The sequence below is a fragment of the Rhinatrema bivittatum genome, chromosome 3 (genome assembly GCF_901001135.1).
Source record: "Rhinatrema bivittatum chromosome 3, aRhiBiv1.1, whole genome shotgun sequence".
In the NCBI taxonomy this organism is placed as follows: Eukaryota; Metazoa; Chordata; class Amphibia; order Gymnophiona; family Rhinatrematidae; genus Rhinatrema; species Rhinatrema bivittatum.
This window is the reverse complement of record NC_042617.1, coordinates 133,156,435-133,172,514: the sequence shown is the minus strand read 5'-3', so window position 1 is coordinate 133,172,514 and position 16,080 is coordinate 133,156,435. Positions and strand designations below refer to the sequence as shown.

The following is a 16,080-nucleotide window of genomic DNA, read 5'->3' as shown; positions in this document are numbered from 1 at the left end:
TCTGTCTGCTACACTTAAGCTGCTGTTAGGCATTAGGGCACTGCTGGAAAGAGATCAGTAGCCCTTTTTGGCTTTTGCCAATACCCAAACTGGAGAAAAGGTATTAATTTTTCTGAGGGCATGTGGTTCTATACTGTGGTATGATGCACCCATATATATTGTTTTTCAACCTTGCTGACCTTTTTTTTTTTTTTAGTTGCTAGTTCAAAAATGCCCCTTTATCCAAGATAACCTCCAGATGTAATTTTCATCTATGTATCTGGGGCAGCAGCAGAACTGGCTCTTCTCCAACCATTCACGTGCTCTTATGTAATTGCCATACAAAACTGGGGGTTCGTTCCTTAAGCTCATTTCTCGTTTACAACAGCCCAGGGGCACAATCTGAATGTCAGCACAGGTTAAGTGCAGAATTTGTGGAAAGCATTTTGAGCTTGCTTTTATTGCTACATTCAATTTTTTAAAAGGCCGCCTTGTATAAATAGTGTTACATTTTTGACTTGTTGCTTGATAATTAAAGAGAATTATATCTGCGCCAAAGGTACTTTTTAAATTTGTTACATTGTTAGTAGTGCTAAAAAGTAATATTTGGATCAATGCATACTATGGATTTTTGTAGATTTTCCACTCACTGAGGCATTCAGTCAATACCTAATTTCTCTGGAGATATACTGCGCTTAACATATTGAGTGTTTTTAAATACTCTGGACCTGTGCATTGAGTGTGCAAGACCTGTTTTAATTTACCATCATTGATGAACATAAGAAGAGTATGAGCTGTCTAAATTACATTCCGTGTAATGTATGCTTTTGTGTGGAATGAATCTGGGGATCATTCTCTTGTCTGACTTTTTTTCTAAGCGACTACACTAGATGTTTCACTATTATTGTTTGAGTTCTTCTGATGAGCAATTATACCACATACTTTCCATCTAGTTGACAGAATTGTTTATTTGGACTCAAGAGTGAAGTGTGAGAACCGTCTTTAACAAGTTTGCTTAATTTGCAAACCTGCTGGTACCTTGATTATTCTTAAAACACTGATCTGCACAGCCTATGAAATGTTATGTATTCTAAAATAGCACAGAGCTGTATGGTTTCTGGGTGAAAGGTGCAGGGCATTTTATGTACCTGTTTCCATTATGAATCTAAGCTTATGCTACAGCTCAGTGTAAAGCAACTTGGAGCAAGGTACTGTACTGATATGTGGTCTCAAAGCATCCGCTGATTAAAATAAAGCAGGCTGCAGAATTCCTGTCGCAGCAGACTCTTTGTAGACAAGGGACCTGTTTTGCTATGTGTGTGGAACAAGAAACAGGAGGAAACTGGAACTTAAAATTCTTGGACTTGATTCTTGTTAATGCTTTTTCAGTTTGCCTTAAAACAGTTTTGCTTTTCCCTTTTGCATTTCTTTACAAGCCTTGCCCCTATTGTTTTGTCTTTTCCATATATTTTACTCAATTTTCTCTTCCCTTTTAAACATTTCCCCTTATACATTCTTTGTCAGATTAACCCATTCCTGTTCCTTGTGTATTACTGTCTCTTTTAGTTGTACATTGATGAGGTAAAGGTGAGGCACCATGGGTTGGTCTAGAAATGTGAAATGGGTCTATAGAAATTCAAGGTTAGGTGAAGCCATCTTTCAGAGACCAACAAAGGAGTGACAAATGTTGATGAGGGCATCTTGGCTACAGCTGCAGATTGGAGCAGGGAAATCCTTCAGCCTTTTGGGATGGACTCATCTCAGATAACTAGTAACAACTCACCTGACAATGGTAATAGGGTGTGGGAGGGCAAATATATCAGAACAAAAGAAAGCACATTTGATCCTTCTCAGCAGGAACTTTGCTGCCAATGCATTGTGTATTGGTACATTGATCATTCCCATTTTCAACTATTTCTAGCTGTGCAACTGCCAACTTCCATGCCCTGTGAACTAAATCTGTACTACTGAAGGTCTGATATGGGGTATTATTTTATTTTGGCCCTCATATTTTCATAGCTCACAGAAAGTTCACTAGCGACTACTTTTACTGTGATTACACTTTTATGATAATCAAAAGTACAGGTTTTACTTAAAAATCCCCCTTTTTTTGCTTGGAGATGTCTTCCCTGTTATTTTCTGACCTGTGATAACATACAAGAGGAGATCTTCTACAGAATTGTTTCTCCTGTTAGTTTCTGACACAAGCCAAAGAACATCAGGGAGCATATTAGGAATAACAGAATTTTGTTTTCTGAAAACTATCACATTGCTGTGGCTGAACATGTATTTTTGTGCATCTTTTCATGCAGTCATTGTTGATTGTGAAGAATTTCCGTAGTCCTTGTATGGAAGTGTGCTTTACTCAGTCGTACTGACTTTCACTGCATTGCTTTTAAATTTAAAAAAGTACAGTATCAGTTGCTGGGGAAAAAAAAGTCGTTTCCTGCAGTGAATGCAGCAGAAGCATCCCTGAAAATTGTTTTCAGCTGATATTGCTATTTGAAATGTGGTTTAACTTTTGCTGAATGAAGAGAGATTCCTGACTTTTAAAGTCTTTTTGATATTAAAAACCCACAGATCAAAGGGCATGAACCTTTGTTTTAATCTGACTTTGCTCCATTATATAGTCCTAGGACAATTACATTTCTTTGTCTCAAAAACAAAGTCCTGTGGGTAAGATTGTAGTGTTACTCTATGGACTTGATTCAGTAAGGTGTTTTTTTTTCCTATCCACAAAAATGGGAAAGAAGTCGTGGTGAATCTGGCCTTTTGTTAGCATGGAGCCTCTTAAATCTAATTTTTCATTAAAAAAAAAAAAATCTTAGATGATTTTACAGGGTACTTATATATTGTGATAGGTAAAATTCTGCATGATGGCAACTATAATCAGACTTTAAAATGGATATTAATTTATGAGAACATTTTCTCCCAGAGGAAAAGAAAAAATATTCTGTCACAAACAATCATGTCAGCTATTTGCTTCTCATGCTGATAAGATTTCCAAACTTTCTTTGTAATAAATTTTAAAAGAACCAGTCTAATGTGACTTGAAAAATGTAGTAGTTCTGTATAAATTGAGATGATCAGCCAAATTTGTCTTCTCCAGGGTAGAATTTGTGATCGCTTAAAATCTTTGGAGAAAGGTTACTTACACCTCTCCTCAGTTTAAAAAAAAAAATTTGAAAACAATGTTTTTAATTTTTGTGTTTAAGATTTGAGAGGCACAGCCCTGCACAGGTCACCATGTAAACACTTTTTTATACAATTATACATGCAGAGTAAAAGTTTATATGGTCATAGGCTGACTTTTAGGGACTGTTCCTAATGATGTCTTCGAAAAGCTTTGGTATTCTTATTCTGGTATAGCTACTTTATGGCAGGATCACTTTGTTAAAACTGTTGAAGACATTCAGCTGGCAGTTAAAATAGGAGCTTGTTAGGCTCCTGTTTTCACAGTCTGATTTTCTCCTACTCCTGAAGCAGCATCAATGTTTACAGTTTTTGTTGTTGGTTTTTTTTTTAGTTTCTTTGTATTTAGTGCTTCCCATCATCATGATTAACTTAATTAGGGGGCAGCCTGAGCTCACCCATTTTAGCATGCATTGGAGCAATCCTGCTGAGCATGCATGGAACATGACCCAGATGAAAAGGTGAATCAAGGAAAGACGCTTTACAAACCAGGACTTTCCCCACTTTTAAAAGGTACACACCTGTTCCCCCCCCCCCCCCCCCCCCCAAAAAAAAAAATTAAATTATAAGCCAGCATATAGGCCAAGAAATGAGGTTGAGGTAGGCCAGGAAGCAGGCAGGATTTGAGCAATCAGTTGATACTGCTGTTCTTTACAGTAGCAACCAAGGCAACTGACAAAATGCAAAGGGCCATGGCAAATCCTCAAGCCTATATGATTTCATTGGAAACTGCTGTGGTTATCTCCATTTTTATTTCATTCATAACTGTGATTAATAATATGTGACTTAAAATGGGCTCTAAGCCACTGGTTCTAACTCCTTAGAATTTGCTGTAGTCAATCCTACCTTTTCTTCTTATTAAATTCAAAGATTTTTCTTTCATCTTTCGTAGATAGTTTGAAATAATAGGTTCTTTTTTAAGGTTGTTCAGGTGGCAAGGTTGACTCGTTTGCTTGGGATAAACACATGGGAGTCACAGGGATTGTAAAGTTGATTAGTTGGTGTCCATGGGCAGACTAGATAGGCCAAATATGTTTTTTCTACAGTCACATTTCTGTTTCTCTGTTTCTAATTTTTTCCTAAGTAATTGTGCTAAATGTGCAGTTTTTCTAAATTGAAATAGAATGCATGTATACTGCTGAATAGACCAAAAAGAAAGATGTATCGGTGTTCCTACACTATTGGAGAGGCATTATATATATTTAAATTCCATTGCTCAGAGTTTACTTTGCTGCATTGATCCTGGAGAAAACTGCAGCCTGAAGACGGGACTTTGTGGTCTCAAAAGCTCATGTACTGCAGTGCCTTTTTTTGTTTGCCTTATTAAAAGTATCACATCCACAACTCAATTCATACAAATATCTTAGAGGAGTGAATACATGTGAACATAAAAATAAAACTAAGAGGTATTTTTTTATCAAAATGCACTAATGTAAATTGTGCATTTATGTGCATTGTTAATAAATAAGCCTCATGAATATTTACTAACAATACACAGTAATGTATGTTAACGTGTTTAAAGGTGAATTTTAAAAGCCTTTTGCGCGCCAAAGCTGAGAGATACGTGTATCTCGGGCCGGCATGCACCACGTGGATTGTAAGAAGTACTCAAGTATGCATGTATCTCCCAGTTCATACACAAATCTAAAAGTTAAAAAAAGGGTGAGATGAGGATGTGGTCTCGGCAGAGCATGGGCAGGACATGGGCATTCCAGGAAGGTCACTTGAAAAGTGTGCATAAGTATTTACGTGTACAAGTGCGTGCTGGAGTCCCCTACCATGTAACTTTACTTCTGCTATGGATGGCGTGTACATTTTAAAATTAAAAAAAAAAAATCAGGGCTAGTCAGCGGGGTTTGAAGAGTCAGGGCTAATAGGGGAAAAGGGAGGAAGGTTAATTATGGGAGTTAGGAAGTCAGGAGCCTTTACTTGGGTGAACTGGGAACAGAATCGGTTATTTACTCTTTTGGATATTAGAAGGACTAAGGGGCACTGCATGAAGTTAGCAAGTAGCACTTTTAAAACTAATCGGAGAAAATTCTTTTCCACTCAATGCACAATTAAGCTCTGGAATTCTTTGCCAGAGAATGTGGTTAGTGCAGTTAATTTAGCTGGGTTTTAAAAAGGTTTGGATAAGTTCTATTAATCAAGTTGACTTAGGGAACGGCCACTGCTATTATTGGCATCAGTAGCATGGGATCTACTTAGTGTTTGGGTACTTGCCATGTACTTGTGGCCTGGATTGGCCACTGTTGGAGACAGGATACTGGGCTTGATGGACCCTTGGTCTGACCCAGTATGACAATTTATGTTCTTATGTAGAATGGGGAAACTGGTAATTGTGTCGGTGTGCATATTATATAAAATCCCCCCATTTACATGGTAGAGCCGGCATTTGCACCCACAAGCTGCGTCCATATAAAATTGCGCACACGTATGCATGTACAACCAATTTTATATCATATGCGCATATATGCATGAATGTTAAAATGGCCGCCTCCATTCGCGTGCCTGTTTAAAAGTTACCGTCCCCGAGTATTTGATAAATAGACCCCCAAAATATTAACAATAAATAAAATATAACCCTCCAAGGAGACAAAATAATATTCTAAACTATATATAATAAAAAGCAAATTAAAAGGTGAATTTTAAAAGCCCGATGTGCACATAAGTCGGGCTCTCGCACACTGAGCACATTTTAAAACTGGCGAGGTATGTGCATATTTCCCACAGCGCACAAATCTGGAAAGTTTTCAAAAAGTGGTAAGGCATGGGCAAAGCCTAGGCATATCGGGCTGTGAAGCAGAGATGTGTGTGTAAATTCTGACGCGCCCTGGCTGGCGTACAGAGACCCCCTGCTGCATAACTTTACATCTGCTATGGATGACGTGCAAGTTTAAAAAAAAAAAAAAGAAAAGAAGAAAAATAGGCAGATCTGTGGAGTTTTTAGGATCAGGGATAATGGGGGAGTGAAGGCTAGTGGGGTTTGGAGTACCTATTTTTAACTGGGTGAACTGGGGATGAACTGGTAAAACTGGGAATAGTGTTGGTGTGCACCCCTTTTCAATTTCCCCAATTTATGCAGTAGAAGCAGCATTTGTGCGCCCCCCCCCCCTTAAAATTTGGCGTGCACGGCCAGGTTATTTTATAACATGCATGCATATACGCACACAAGTTAGAAAATTGCTGCGTCCCTAGGCGCAGACCAGTGCACGCATACGCCTGTGCCAGTGCCCTGGTTTGAAAGTTACCCTCGTAACCTTTGACGGCTGTTTACATGTTTACTTCTTTGGCGTTTATTATTTTGTGTGTGCGATTTTTTAACATTTTTCTCCAATATATGCTTATCCATTTTTATACTACCACCAACTTGCTTTTTTGTATGCTCCCTCCCCCCACAATTTTAAAAGCACTTTCAATTCATAGAGCGTATTGAGATGTAGATCGGGGATCTCAGTAATAGTGCAATGTGTTTGATGGACAATTGGCAAACTTTTTGTGTAGTTTCATAGACATTTTCTGTGCATATGATGCAGACTTTTGGAAACAAATTCTGTTACGTATGAGCTCGGTATATGCGAGGCATCTAGAGAATTAACATCTGATAGGATAATTACACAGATTGTTTTAAATGCTTTGGAAGGGTCACTTTGAATCATACATATATTTTCTTTGACTATCTATATTATAGAAGCATTGAAAGCTTAGTCAAATATCTACATTTTTATAACCTTTTCTTCTGTTATGCATCACATTCCTTTACAAATCATGAATCTGCACTTGGCGAGACACTCCAGCTACATCTGAACTGAATCCTTCGGGTTGTGTTCAGTCTCTAATGCCTTCCTATTCCCCCAAGAGGCGTCTGTATATATTATGCATCCAAACTGTGTTGGACATGAAACTGATTTCCTTCAGCTAAACTGTAAGAGGAGCCAAATACAGTTGTTTTATTTTCATAGATATTATTTTTCTGCTCCTTTTTTTTTTTTAGTTAGAACTAATTACATTTTGCATCATATTTTGTTACCAAGCTTTCAATTAATCTGTTTGTTTTTTTTTTTTTTTGGGAAGGGAAGAATTAAAGAGAGTAAAATGGAAAAGATCTAATTTCTAAAATATTCTGTTTAAATAGTAAGAATTCATTGAGATTTAAAGAGATGAAACTTACCAACAGAGCATCTGAGCCTTTGATAATTTAACCTAAATCTGTATCATTAAACATAAGTCTGCAAACTAGTACATTTGATTTCAGACTGCTACATTTAAATAAAAAATGTACACAATATGATTAATCTTAACCTAGGTATGTCCACTTCTTATACTTTTATCACTAGAGAACACAGTTGCTCATTAGAAAAACTATACTAAGCAATTCAGAATCTGTGTACCAAGCAATTGGGTAACAGTTGCTTGGTACACAAGCGAAAGAATACGATCAATTGCATCCTTGCCTTCCTGGTACTTTGCTTTTCTTGCAGTGTTTCCTTTTTTTTTAGTTTTCCAGTGTTTGACCTGAGACCAGCATGATAAAGCCCTAGGTGTCTCTACTGAATGTATGAAATATGGTAGTGGCTCAGAATATAGGTGCTGATCTGAAATGTGAACTAGAATGTAATTAGTGTGGCCAAACGGAGACAATGAAATAAAGTTAACTCTCAAAGGAGTGCTTCCTTCTGAAGACCAGTTAGTAGAAATCTGTAAATGACTTCAGAAATCTAAATGACTTGTTACTTACAACTTCATATCAATTACTCCCTGAGTGGGAAAAGTGGTCCACTGCAATTCTGACAATTTTTCTCAAAGGGCTGCTTGTATGCCGCTTGTTGTAGCAGCATCACACAAACAGGTGCCACCCAGCATTTTCTGGAAATTGAAGGATCTGAAATGAAAAGTGCTAGTTTATTGGGTTTAATCTGGAATTGCCATAATGGAGAAGATGACTTGTGAATATATGTACGAATGGAATCATTCCATAGTTAATGGGAGATTTATGATTGATTGAAATAGCTACAGAACAGCAAGTGGTGGAGATTGTGTTTTTTATTTTAATACAGGAGCCAAGTTTTACATTAGGACATTGTTGAATCTAGCGCAGAAAATAAACGGCACCCAAGGGATTTTGTAGCATTCTCCTAGATTGAAGGGCCTTTAATAATCCGATACTCTAATAGCAGTTTAGATAGCGTACATGTAAGAGCTAATCTTGTCTCATGCTTTTAGAATAACTTATGCATGGTAACAAGAATCAGTTATGATGTGTTGGCACTGTAGCTTTTAGTAGCTGACTTTAAATTAAAAAAAATATGTTCACCGAGTGACTTTTTTAGAATTCACTTAACGAAGGCTCATAAAACATGATACCTGTTTACAGCAGGTTTAACAACCACATGCAGCTCTGCTAGTGAGTGCATCTCTCTTTTGTTGAAGGTTCAGGAACAAATATATATGTATATTTTTTTTCATTCTTGGTACTTTTAACAGTTGTATTTTATTTGAGATCTGCTCTAATAAGAATGTTATGTTGGATATAAAAGCTTGAGGTTTACACTTCCTGTTTTAGAATAATTCCCTTCAGTTTTATCTGACTTTGCGGGTCTTGCTTTTCAACTGGTTTTTCTTTTCTGTGCTTCTGACAAAAATGTGTGAAGATAAAACTCTGAATATGCTGAAAACACACTGGCAACTTTTTTTTTTTTTAATTCCTGGTCAGACCAAAAAAAAAAAAATGTACACTATAGTATTTTGTCATTTACATTGGTCTCCTAAAAAGATTTAATAGCATCATCTTTTCACCCCCAACCATTTTCCTTTCTCAAAGGGATTAGAGAGGAGAGATGTTTCAGGAATAGGGAACAGTTTACACAATGAAGTAATTAAATTCTGATGGGTTTTTGGAAAGAAATGCATGACCGAGCAAGTGAAGTTTTTTTTTTTTTAAACAGTGTTTCTACTCTTACAGCAAGTAGTTCCATGAAATTATAAGGACGCAGAGCTAGGTTGACTGTACAGGAAAAATGCCCATCTATGTTAGCTGTACACTAGATGGCAGTTTTGTCATATCTTTCAAACTGAAATCTAGTGTAATAGAACAGGAAAGGCCATCAGTATTTAGTCTGCACTCAAAGGTTCTCTGTATGACCAGTGTAGACCCCATGGACTTCCTGGAACATGTGTTAGCAATTTAGCTGCAGACATTTATTTCTTTGTTTTACTGCTTGGCTCTTTGAGAAAGTGTTGGTGCTGTGTTATGGGCTGTCTGGATCATGTCAGAGGCCACGGGGATCAAGTTCATGTGACAGGCCAGACTAGAGGAGGATGAAGTTGAAGGAGGTGAGGAGACTGACCCTCCATTTCAACAGCAACAAGTCACTGCCGGTCTGTGGAGCAAGGCCAAAAAGCCTGGGCGTTTTGACTCTTAATACAGCTGAACAAACAAAACACTTTGCCCACTTGGCTTTTCATATTTTTATCAACAGTTCAGTTAAAGATTTTTCTGTTTCTTAATGGGAAGTTCTAATCCATCTCTCTCTCTCTTTTTTTTGTATTAATTCTTACTCCCTCAGCCCTATCCAGGCGAAGTGACCTTGAAATCCTTGCCTACTGCATACTGAAGTGGTTATGTGGGAAGCTGCCCTGGGAACAGAACCTGACTGACCCTGTGGCTGTCCAGACTGCTAAAACAAAGTATGGGTTTGAAAGTAGTCCATCATGTGTCCAGTCCTTTCTGAAAGGGGATTTTCAAGGGGCAATTCCAGTTTTGCAAAGTCTCTCTTTTCACGATACCTGAAAAAGAAACAGTCTTCTTTAAATTAAAATGATACTACAGTGGTATTCACTAGCCTTGTCTTGATTATGCATCTATTGCGCATGTATCTACTGTATGTATAATTAGAACAATTAGTGAGCTAACTGCTCAACTGCAGCGTGATCATTGTTAGCACAAACTGTGATGGGTAAGATAAGGATGCTCAGCTAAGATTTCTTGCTACTATAGAAAGTACACACTTTTTTTTTTTTTTTTAATAATCATGATGTGCAAACAAGTACCATGGAAGCACATTAATAGCCATTTTTTAAAAATTAAATTTCAGTCTGTTTGAAAAACAGATTCCTTTTGCTTTTATGCTCTGCCAAACGAATAACTGCCCTTGACCTTTGTTACAAGCCTGCACTTTTTGCAAGGGGAACTTAAAAGCTTTCTTCTACCAGCTAAATTCATCCTTCATGGTAAATGCAAAGAAGTACATGTAAGACCTGTGCATGCACATGGACGTGCCGATTTTATAACATAGGCACATATATGCGCCCATGTTATGAAATTGGCTCTTTGCGTGTACGTGCTTGCAAGATTTTATGTTGATGCGCGCATATGTAATCTTGAGCGCAAAAGTGGGGAGAATTTTAGTAGGTTCGCGCGGCAATGCAAGAGGCCTTTTTCCCCAGTTCGCTCCCAGTAAACCCCCTAGCTTAACTTGCTTCCCCTTTCACCCTAGTACCCCCCCCCGACCTTTAAAATCCCACTAACTAGCATATTTTTTCTTTTGTTACGACTTACACGCCCGTCCATAGCAGAAGTAAAGTTACGCGGTAGGGGACCCCGGTGTATGCTTGTGTGTGTAAATACTTACACACTGGATTCCTGCTACAGACCTAGCCTGCCCATGGCCTGCCCAGACCAGCCCACATCCCTCCCCTCTTGGTGAGAAAAAGTTTTATGCGCATACCCTTGCTGGTTTTAAAATCCACGCAGTATGCGCCAGTCTGAGTCACGTGCGTAAGGCTTTTAAAATAGACTAATAAGTGAATATACTTTGGCTATATATCATGTATGCAGGAGGTTACTTGGGATGATAGACTGCACAGTATGATGTACTGTACACCTTAGACTTGAAGGCTGATTAAGTGGAGCAGACATGGTTCATTACTCAAGTACAATTGTTTTATTTCAAAATAACAACATGCAACATTTGGGTAATACATCTTACATTTTTTCCTTAAGAAAAGTATAATATGGAATCACATATTTTGTCCCATAGATCTGCACTCACATCATATAAAATCTTTGAGCAGTCTTCGAATTCTACTTTTTAAATATTACCTTGCATGTAGCAAAGAGTCACAGGCACTGCTGTGAGGAGGTATGAAGAAAGGAGAGGGAAATTAGTCTCCTCACCATATTTTCCATTCCAGGGACAACCCAGATCAAAAGAGAAATCCTTTATACAAAACCTTACACTCGTAGAAAATAAAATCATGATGAGCCAGGAAGAATAAAAATGAAGGGCCCCCATTATTCAGCGCCACTTAGCTATGCTCAGATTTAGCTGGCTTGGTGGTGCTGTTTGAATATCCAGGCACTGTCAGCGGCTGCCACTTTGCCTGCTAACTTTTTTATCTGGCAAAAAAAAATTAGCCGACTAAGGAGTTGATTTTAAAAGGAGCACGCGGTGCATCCGTGGATCCGCCGATTTTATAACATGTGTGCGCTGGCCACGCACGTAGCCCTTTGAAAATGTACTTGTGAGGGGCGGGACTGGGCTTTCCGAGCATTCACACTTGGCCGTGTGAATGCTGGTATTCAGAGTCATCCAGCTTAGCCAGACAAGTCTAGGACTGTTATTCGGCTGTCCTGCAGTTAGCTGGATAAACTTAACTGGCTAACTATAAGGTAGCTGAGTATATTCAGTGGTGCGGCTGTGCCACTGAATATCAAAGCCAAGTTATCCAGATAAGTGTATCCGGCTAACTTATGTAGCCAGGTAGCAACTGAATATCAGCCCCTAAGATCTTTATTAATATTTGGATATTAATGGTAAGCAAGAGGGACTAAATAATGAAATACTGATATTGAAGTATTGTGAGAAATTATTAGAAGATGGGATAATGCTAAGCTACAGTATAAATACCAATGCTTTCAAATAAGTGAAGAAGCAGAAATGAAACTGGTCCGGTTGTTGCCTGTTTTGCAGGTGCAATATCCTTTTTTCAGGAGGAAATAGTTTCTGAAATGTATCAGTGCTCTTAAACCAGTTCTAATTAGGACTGATGACACTTGACTATTAATTTTATTAAGGCATTTACATAATATAGTAAACACCAACAGCATCTATTTTTCACAGATTTTGAAGGAAAAATAAGCTTTGGCAATGAGGCCTATGGTAGTTTTCTTCTCCTCCTCCTTTGGACTTCCAATGTAATTGAAACCAGATTTGGGATCTGGCACAGATTTCATTTGCAACTATCTGGGGATTTCTTGCTCTTCCCCTCCCCTCCCCCATTTTATATCCTTTCTCCAAATCCGCTAGCCAGTTCATTGCAGTGACAGCCCTCAGCACTAGGACTTCTGGAGCCCTGCCAGCCTGAGCTTTAAATCTGGCCATCAGGTGGCGTCATTTACAATGACTGCACTCAGCAGCTATGAACAGTTCATTCACAGTATCCTTGGCCCTGACTGACCAGGGCAACATAAGAACTGACCTTGGAATCAAACCAGGCTCCTCTGCAGTGCCATTGGGCCTGCCTTATCCATGTCTTTTTTTTTTTTTATCTCTTATTTAATGTAGGCATAATCACACCTTCTTTGAAGTTGTAAATTGCCAGTAGTATAAAGACATTATGCTGCATAAAAACAAGAGGCCAATCCGGTTTTATAATTTTGTTTTTTTCTGGCACAATGTGGGTGGCCCTGAAAGTCAGGCATGTCTCCCCTTTGTGAAAGAGAACCATGGCAGAATTGTTAAAGGAAAGGTAAATAAATACATCAGCCTGACCTGAAGGAAGGTATACTATTTATTTTCAGTATTACAGCCCTCTGATGACTCACTCAGGGATTCACTTTAGTAAGACACCCTTGGATTTAGAGGTTTTTCTTTAATTCATTGATCTATACCAGTCCATGAGTTACATTGTATGCAACTGAACACTTTAAATGCAGTTAGCTTAAAAGAAATTAAATGACCAACATGATATACAGCTGAATAAAATACCTTGCTACGTATTAGTGTTTCAGGCTTTAAACTAGTGATTATTGCCATAGATTGAAACAAGTAAAGTATATAAAAGTCTTTGGGGTATAAATATATAGATACTGTACATGAAACATATAGAACAGAGTATATGTTTTATCTTTCTCTGATGGTTTAGTTCCCTATATAAGAATAGTCAGGTATTAAGATTAATTTGGGCTATCTACAACAGTAATATATCAGTCCTAATTATAAGGTGCTGCTTTTCCAGATGGCAATTTTGTGTTACCTTTTGCACTGTAGTCAATTTAAGAGAAATATTGTTGTGCACGAGAGAGAGGAGTAATTTTGATAGGAAATTATTCTCATAGCTTTCTGAATAGTAAATGAAGGATCAGATAAAAAAGGCAAGTTAAACTTGTAGCTTTTCATATTGTTTCAGATTCATGGAACAGCTTCCTGATTCCCTGATGAATTGGGCTCTTTCTGAGAGCAGCAGCCGTAAGTGTAACTACAGTTCTGTGTACAACCTGTAGAAGAAAGTTTCACTGTTTATTGTTCAGGCATTTTCTTTTTTTATAATTTGTTTCTTTTCAGGATATGGGAATATAGGTGTAAAGTTTGAGGCTTAGCTTTTAAACAAAGAAAAATAGGTAACTTGTAAATCATCCATAAAGAAGTGAGTGGATTTTCATCCACCTTAAAGTAGGTGCATACTTCCATGATATACACAAACTTGGATGCATAAAAAACGTGTTCTGGGGACATGTTTTACATGTGTGAGTGGACTTTATTTCCTCTTCATCCAGTCAGGCTAGTCCACACAAGTGGGTTATACACTCCAACCAGCAGATGGAGACCAAAATCTCTCTGAGGTTACTCCTCATATACCTCTGTGCTGACATCAGCATGCCAGTATTCTGTGTCTCTAGCAGATGGTGGATGTTCTTCCTGTGCTGGAAGCTGAGGCCTGGTTAGGACGAATGAAGATGATGATTTTGGTGCAAGGCTCCTGTGGTGATAGATCCTTCTCCCTCCCTCAATTGAGCATAGCCCTTGACTAATTCCAGACTGTGAACATGTTCAAGGTGCTGAGAAGAGGGCTGGCACCAGCAGGGTTGTCTTCCTCCATGGAAGTTCTCCAGAGGTGATAGCATTGGCTCCCTCCCTCTGGGGGGAGTAAGGTAGGCGTAGAGGACATCCAGGGATGGGAGTCTCATCCTTTCACTCTCTGTTTTCCCCCTGCCATTTGTCTCTCCCCCCTTCATCTTACATTTAATCCTGGAACTAAGAGGAATATACGTTAAAAAAAAAAGAGACCATACACAGGTCTGCAGCAATAGTTTTGTTGCAGTGAAACTATATCTTCTTTGAAATGGGGCAGAGAAGGATGATCAAAATGATAAAAAGGATGGAATGGCTCCCCTATGTAGAAAGGCTAAACAGGTTAGGACTCTTCAGCCTGAAGAAGAGATAGCTGTAATGAGATATGATAGAGATTTATAAAATCTTGAGTACGGTGGAAGGATTAAACGGAACGTTTATTTACCCTTTCAAATAAGACACTCTATGACGTTAAGGGATAGCACATTTGAAACAAATCAAAGAAAGTATTTTTTTTCTCCACACACAATGAAACTGTGGAATTTGTTGCCAGAGGATATGGTGAAAGCAATTAGTATAGCGGCATTTAAAAAGGGTTTAGACAAGTTCCTGAAGGAAAAATCCATAAACCATTAGCCATGTAGATTTGGGAAAGCCACTGCTTATTTTTGGTTATGAGCGAGAAACAGTGAACTTATTTTTTGGGATCCTTTTCGAACCTAGACTGGAGACACGATGCTGGGCTTGATGGATGTTTGCTCTGCGCCAGTATGACATTTATGTTAAATACTTGTGTTTGAAAAGCTTGTTTTGTGTAGTTTTAAAAGTACATGCCTAACTCTGCAGTTAGGATTCTTATTGAAAACTAGCGGTACCCCGCCACGCCTTGCAGTGGCAGAGTCAGGTTCTTTTCCCTCCCTCCCCCTTCCCCTTGCTCATTTACCTCAGTCACTCATCCTCCTCCCCCTTGGTCACTCACCCCCCCTTCCCTCCAACTCTCTCCTCTCACACTCACCTCTCCCCTCATTCTCCCTCCCCTCGCCTACTGCCTACCCTTCAGATCAGAAAACCTTTGCCTTCCTATTTCTGTGGGAACCCCCCCACCCCCCAAAAAAACCCCCAATCCCAACCCTTTAAATCAAATAATAACTCCCCACCCTCCTGCCCCCTCCCAAGATCTGGGAATTTAAAATTGTTGGTGCTACATGTGGTCTGTCCCTGGGCGTCTGTGCGCGATATGTAGCCAAATAGGGGAGTGCCTAACCAAATTTGCACTTCCAAATTTGTTTTGTGGTCTGGGGAAGGCTATTTTGGTGCGTTCCCAAGATCGTGCACGTTTAGTGTATGTATTTGTGTGTGAACCTCCCCCTTCCCCCAAAAAACAACCCTATGAGAAAAGTTCTCTTAAACTAACCACCCCACACTCTCCTGCCCCCCCCTCCCCCAGCCCCACGAAACACAGTAGCCCCCCTGCCCCACCCCCCCAGAGTTGCTGAATGAATGAAACCTGGTCCCCCTTCGTGACCCCTCCCCAAGATGTTCGCAATAAATTCATTAGCACCCCCCACCCTCCAGACCCCCCGAGATCTGATAAAAATGTCAGTCGGTGGAGCGGGCGTTCAGGAGCGGTCCAGGAGCGATGTATTGGCGTTGGTCCGTCGGCTGCGAGCACTGAAGCGGGTTCCGACAGCCCTTTGCCCTTACTATGTCAGTGGGGTGGAGCAATGGCAGCGGTAGGTCCTCTGACATAGTAAGGGCAAAGGTCCGCTGGCTGCCAGTCCTGAAAATGGCGCAGAGGGGCCCTCGCCCTTACTATGTCACATGGGCTACTGCCGCC

At 39.3% G+C, this 16,080-nt stretch overlaps 1 protein-coding gene across 5 annotated transcripts in view; it reads left to right on the top strand.

Annotated features, from left to right (window-relative positions):
* Positions 1-16,080, top strand: part of VRK2 (VRK serine/threonine kinase 2) — a 164,028-nt gene that overhangs the window by 77,396 nt on the left and 70,552 nt on the right. For all 5 annotated transcript variants that reach the window (XM_029593732.1, XM_029593729.1, XM_029593731.1 and 2 more), the window contains exons 9-10: positions 9,738-9,858; positions 13,582-13,640. In XM_029593732.1, the coding sequence (XP_029449592.1) occupies positions 9,738-9,858; positions 13,582-13,640 (180 nt within the window). The remainder of the gene's footprint in view (positions 1-9,737; positions 9,859-13,581; positions 13,641-16,080) is intronic.